Source organism: Euprymna scolopes, chromosome 6 (assembly GCF_053919585.1).
Source record: "Euprymna scolopes isolate OS-2025 chromosome 6, ASM5391958v1, whole genome shotgun sequence".
Classification (NCBI taxonomy): Eukaryota; Metazoa; Mollusca; class Cephalopoda; order Sepiida; family Sepiolidae; genus Euprymna; species Euprymna scolopes.
Window position 1 is genome coordinate 7,183,184 of NC_136487.1, and position 6,817 is coordinate 7,190,000.

General features: G+C 27.4%; 1 protein-coding gene across 4 annotated transcripts in view; it reads right to left on the bottom strand.

Moving 5' to 3' along the window:
- Nucleotides 1-502: 502 nt before the first annotated feature.
- LOC145277484 (uncharacterized) overlaps nucleotides 503-6,817 on the bottom strand; it is a 351,446-nt gene continuing 345,131 nt past the window's right edge. For all 4 annotated transcript variants that reach the window (XM_080128864.1, XM_080128865.1, XM_080128863.1 and 1 more), the window contains exons 6-7: nucleotides 2,869-3,014; nucleotides 503-1,022 (exon numbers count right to left, since the gene is read on the bottom strand). In XM_080128864.1, the coding sequence (XP_079984990.1) occupies nucleotides 512-1,022; nucleotides 2,869-3,014 (657 nt within the window). In that variant the 3' untranslated portion in view covers nucleotides 503-511. The remainder of the gene's footprint in view (nucleotides 1,023-2,868; nucleotides 3,015-6,817) is intronic.

Genomic DNA, 6,817 nt, shown 5'->3' on the forward strand with positions numbered 1-6,817 from the left:
TATATATATATATATATATATATATATATATATATATATATATGCATATGCGTGCACACATACACACACAGAAACACACACACACACACACACACACACACACACACACACACACACACACACACACACACACATATATATATATATATATATATATATATATGACAATTCAACAGAAATAGAAGTTACTCACACATATATACTTTTATATATTACTTTGCCGGTTAGATGTTAATAACAAAGCAGTTTTTAATTAGCAAATCTCGAAAAACTCTTTAATAAAGTTTACTCAAAATGGATGGAAAATTTTCCAATTAAAAGAATGTTTATTGTTTAAAAATCTCACGACCTGGATAATAAATGCAAGTATGTGTGAGTATATTCTAGTTTTTTCCAACTGAACCTATTATTCTATGCATGTATACATTGCTTTTCTTTAACATCCTATACAGATTAATGAACTGAAAAAAAAAAGCGTTTTTTTTTTGTAAATAGTTTCACATTTTCATATCTAGTATAAATGCCACGAGTCACTGTCTGACATGTAATAATTCGGACTCGACGACGAAGCGGAAGTGACTCTGTGATTTTTCATATATCCACATTTCGACTTCCGGCCCGTTTCCTCGTAATCGCCCATCAGATTAATGGCCCCCGAACTTTTCGAATGGTAGAGTCTACCAGATGGCGCTGACCTGGCCGAACGCGTTTCGTAATGGCCAGCCAGGTGAAGATCTTCCATTCGATGACTAACTGATCTCAGGTAGGTGGTGTTGTGTGTCGCGTGCTGTCGGGTCCCTTTCGGCAGCAACACCGGACCCGAGCGGGAGGAGGCGGTTATCTTTCGATAACCGGTGTGCGAGTGCGGATAAGTTCCTACTGCATGAAGACTATTGGGTCGCTGGTAACTGTGATAGAGATGAGAGCCATATTCGGGTGATCTTCCAGGTGTCAGGCAGTCGAAGCTATACACTCGATTCAAGGGCGCATAACTCTCATATGGAAGGTAGGGTGGCTCGGATCTGGATGGAAATAAAATACACAAAAGAATAAAAACAGAAAACACAAACATAGAGATTATATTTTATTTACGTTTTATTCAGTTGTTTGTTTGTCTGTTGACGTCGTATACTAACTGATAATTGACAAACTTTCCGTGGTTCCTGTCGCGAGTAACTGATTTTACCAGAGAAACTAAAGCTAAAAAACAAAATCTCAATATCATATATCTCTCTATTTTCGAGAAATCATATTGCAATACTCTAATATTACCGTTAACTATTATTGATTTCATCTTCGTCTGTCTATAACTTCATATAATTATTATTACCGTTTGGATGGTTCGTTTTTTTTTAAAATTTGTTATCACGTTCATTCCAAACAAGATAGATCGCCACTTGGACGCAAGGGGATTCTATTTGTGACCACATATCCCCTACAATGTACGTCTGTTATTGATTACTCATTCAGACATCAGCTGTTCTCTTTTGGACTTTATGACTTTAAAGGATGCGAAATAAATATATATCCCCAAATCAATATATTGTCCAAACATATACAAGTGTGACGCAGTGAGGAAGCTCCATTTTTGGGAGCTGACGATTCTCACAGAGTGAACCCTATGCCAGATTTGTCACGTACTTGTGGGGAGATGTGCAGCAACGAGCTGACGCAGATATAAAAATGTCGGGCCTGCCAACTCAACAGATTGGCAGGTGACGGATCCGACCCGAGATTTATTCATGTAATCGCGTGCACAGTGAAATTGATTCATCTTTAATGTAACGATCGTCTATCGTCTATGTTTTATCGTTTATTCCCCCCCGGGGGCAACTGGTTGTCGTGCCAGGACATAACAACAGTTTCAGAAACGTCTTTACATGACAAACCAAGTGACTTTTCTCGGGTTCACGACCTTTCGTGTTGCACAAGTATATGTGAGTATATTCTATATTTTCTGAACTGGACATATTCTTCTATATAGTATGCACACGACATTTGGCACGAGATCATCATCATCATCATCATCATCATCATCATCATCATCATCATCATTGTTTTTGTTGTTGTTGTTGTTTACTAGGGGTTCTCACATAGATCACATTAGTGATTTTTCACTGATAATAACCAATGGTGTTCCATGAAGTCTTCCCATATTCTAGAGATTTCCACGGCTTTCGATAACCTTTTCAGATGACTTTGCGTTATCGCAAAAGTTGCGTAACATTGATTTCTCTCTGGCAACGGCCATTGACCTTCTCTGGGAGGCAATTTGCGCATTATTCATCAGCCGCCATCGAAATCGCCAATATCTCTTGATCATATCACATGAAAAGCATTTGACAAAAATCTATGGACTTTCGTGTAGATGTATTCTAGGCATATTAGTTTTTTAAACCGACACTATAAACATGTTTTTAGAGGAAGAGGAGAGTAACATAACGACATAAATAAATGACATAAATAAAGAAGAAAAAGAGTAGTAATAAAAGCGTAAACGAAGGAGAGAAAGAGATGACATAAATAAATGACACAAATAAAGAAGAAATATAAAAACGTGAAAATTACAAATCATTAAAAGACTTGACAATATCGTGTTCAGAAATTAACGATCAGTAACATTTTATCCTTTTTCATATATTGATGTCGTTAAAAGCAATTTTACATTTGTTCTAGAAATATATTTTATGAAACATCAAACTAGAGAAGGCCTCCAAAACGCTGCTGAAGCAGTTTCTTCGGAACCAAACAAACTTTAATGCTTTCAATGATTAAGAGATGGATGACACTGACCCGAAACTTTATAATGAGATTTTAAAAAAGCTAATAACTGGTTCTTGTGGATTCTGATGTTAAAATGATACTAACCGGTGTTTTGGGGAAGTGTTACGTTCACCGCTAGTCCGCAAAGGGAAATACGGCGCCCTTCCGATACGCAGTTTGACTTTTTTAGAAGATGTCGCAAGGGAGATAACTTGCTTCTCAGTAAGAAGACTCACATCAATGCCGTCGATCTAGAAAAATCGTTTAAAGAAAGCCAAAATTAATTTAAAAAAAGAAAAAAAAAAGGATGCAATAAAAGCAATCGTTTTCAGATGAGATATGAAATTGAAACTTATATTGGAATTAAATTTTATGTAAATGTTCAGCATTTTTACATTTCAAGCAAAATTTAAGATAGCGAAACATGAAAAAACAAAAAACAAAAACAAACAAGCAAAAAAACACACAAACAAACAAAAAAACAAAAACAAAAACAAAAAAAAGAACCCAAAAAACAAATATGGAAATCCAGTGCATGACCGGAATGAACAAATTAAAAGTCGTAAAATTGAATTTCCATTAAAATCAATATTATCTACTTAATTGTTATGGTAATTTATATTAAAATCAATATTATCTAGTAAATTATCATGTCGTAATTAGTAACATATTACTGCATTATTACATAAAAAAATGCAGGTTCATGATTCATTGATCCGTCATTATTTTTTTTTAAAATGTATCTTAAGTAAGCGAAGTAACTCATAAAATCTGTTTATTATTTAAGTAAAACTTTTTTTCGTAAGAAAATAATAATTTAAAAAAAATGAATAAAAATCTGTTTATTATTTAAGTAAAACTGTTTTTCGTAAGAAAATAATAATTAAAAAAAAAATAAATAAAAATCTGTTTATTATTTAAGTAAAACTTTTTTTCGTAAGAAAATAATAATTAAAAAAAAAATGAATAAAAATCTGTTTATTATTTAAGTAAAACTTTTTTTCGTAAGAAAATAATAATTTAAAAAAATAAATAAGAATCTGTTTATTATTTAAGTAAAACTTTTTTTCGTAAGAAAATAATAATTAAAAAAAATAAATAAAAATCTGTTTATTATTAAAGTAAAACTTTTTTCGTAAGAAAATAATAATAAAAAAAATGAATAAAAATCTGTTTATTATTAAAGTAAAACTTTTTTTCGTAAGAAAATAATAATAAAAAAAATGAATAAAAATCTGTTTATTATTTAAGTAAAACTTTTTTTCGTAAGAAAATAATAATTAACAAAAAATAAATAAAAATCTGTTTATTATTTAAGTAAAACTTTTTTTCGTAAGAAAATAATAATAAAAAAATGAATAAAAATCTGTTTATTATTAAAGTAAAACTTTTTTTCGTAAGAAAATAATAATTAAAAAATGAATAAATAAGAATCTGTTTATTATTTAAGTAAAACTTTTTTGTAAGAAAATAATAATTAAAAAATAAATAAATAAAAATCTGTTTATTATTTAATTAAAACGTTTTTTCGTAAGAAAATAATAATTAAAAAAAATAAATAAGAATCTGTTTATTATTTAATTAAAACTTTTTTTCGTATGAAAATAATAATTAAAAAAAATAAATAAAAACCTTTTTATTATTTAAGTAAAACTTTTTTTCGTAAGAAAATAATTATTAAAAAATAAATAAATAAAAATCTGTTTATTATTTCAGTAAAACATATTTTCATAAGAAAATAATAATTAAAAAATAAATATATAAGAATCTGTTTATTATTAAAGTAAAACTTTTTTCGTAAGAAAATAATAATTAAAACATAAATAAATAAAAATCTGTTTATTATTTAAGTAAAACTTTTTTTGTGAGAAAATAATAATTAAAAATAAATAAATAAAAATCTGTTTATTATTTAAGTAAAACTTTTTTTCGTAAGAAAATAATAATTAAAAAATAAATAAATAAAAATATTAATAATTAATTTTCTATTTCATTATGTTTCGTAATTTTTGATATTTTACTTCCGACATGGCATTCTATTGCTTTTAATTAAAATGTAATATTGCGATTTTCGATTTTCGTTCTTACTTCAAACAAGCGTCAGAATTCGTTTTCGAGAAGTGCAGTTGAAATGACAATGGAGTGTTAGTAACAGATGATCAAGACAAGAAGAATGCTTGCGAATGGCATTATGAGAAATTATTGAATACTGAGTTTTTATTGTACCGAAAAAATTATTGAATACTGAGTTTTTATAGTACCGAAAAATTATTGAATACTGAGTTTTTATAATAACGAAAAATTATTGAATACTGAGTTTTTATAGTAGTGAAAAAATTATTGAATACTGAGTTTTTTAGTACCGAGAAAATTATTGAATACTGAGTTTTTATAGTACCGAAAAAATTATTGAAGATTGAGTTTTTATAGTACCGAAAAAATTATTGAATACTGAGTTTTATGTTACCGAAAAAATTATTGAATACTGAGTTTTTATAGTACCGAATAAATTATTGAATACTGAGTTTTTATAGTGCCGAAAAAATTATTGAATACTGAGTTTTATGTTACCGAAAAAATGATTGAATACTGAGTTTTTATAGTACCGAAAAAATATTGAATACTGAGTTTTTATAGTACCGAAAAAATTATTGAATACTGAGTTTTATGTTACCGAAAAAATGATTGAATACTGAGTTTTTATAGTACCGAAAAAATATTGAATACTGAGTTTTTATAATACCGAATAAATTATTGAATACTGAGTTTCAATGGTACCGAAAAAATTATTGAATACTGAGTTTTTCTGATACCGAAAAAATATTGAATACTGAGTTTTTATAGTACCGAAAAATTATTGAATACTGAGTTTTTATAGTACCGAAAAATTATTAAATACTTAATTTTAAAAGTACCGACAAAATGATTGAATACTGAGTTTTTATAGTACCGAAAAAATTATTGAATACTGAGTTTTTATAGTACCGAAAAAATGATTGAATACTGAGTTTTTATAGTACCAAAAATTATTGAATACTGAGTTTTTATAGTACCGAACAATTATTGAATACTGAGTTTTTATAGTACAGAAAAATTATTGAATACTGAGTTTTTATAGTACAGAAAAATTATTGAATACTGAGTTTTTATAGTACCGAAAAATTATTGAATACTAAGTTTTTATAGTACAGAAAAATTATTGAATACTGAGTTTTTATAGTACAGAAAAATTATTGAATACTGAGTTTTTATAGTACAGAAAAATTATTGAATACTGAGTTTTTATAGTACCAAAAAATTATTGAATACTGAGTTTTTATAGTACCGAAAAATTATTGAATACTGAGTTTTTATAGTACAGAAAAATTATTGAATACTGAGTTTTTATAGTACAGAAAAATTTTTTAGGTTGCAAAAGTAGTATCTTGTCAAGTTATAAGAATTGATGAAAAAAAATGAAATTATTTTTATCAAAAATAATAAAAGTTGTACATATATATATATATATCTATATATATCTATATCTATATATATATATATATATATATATATATATATATATATATATATATATATAAATAACATAAAGTTATATTCTAAAATTCATGATGTTGACCATCTTATAATTTATTCCTTTAATTCAGTTGACTTATACAATTCTTAACTATCTGTTTCGTAGTGTAAAATCAATCACTTAATTCTTATATCAATCAGTGAATCTATTACGTTTGTAACTAATCAGAAGAAATAGCACCAAAAAATTCAATATGGCGTAATGGAAAAATGAAAAGGTATTTGCAGCTTCTCTTCCAATGTTCAGATTTTGGTTATGTCACACTTCAATTCCTTTTTACGGATTGATTGTTGCTATTTCTTCTGACGAGTTAAGGGCATAATAGATTAACTGATTGCTATAAGAATTAAGTGATTGATTTTGCACTTCTAAACAGAGACAGTAAAGAATTGTATAAGTCAACTGAATTAAAGGAATAAATTATAAGATGTCAACATTATGAATTTTGGAATATAACTTTTTGTCATTTATTATATATAT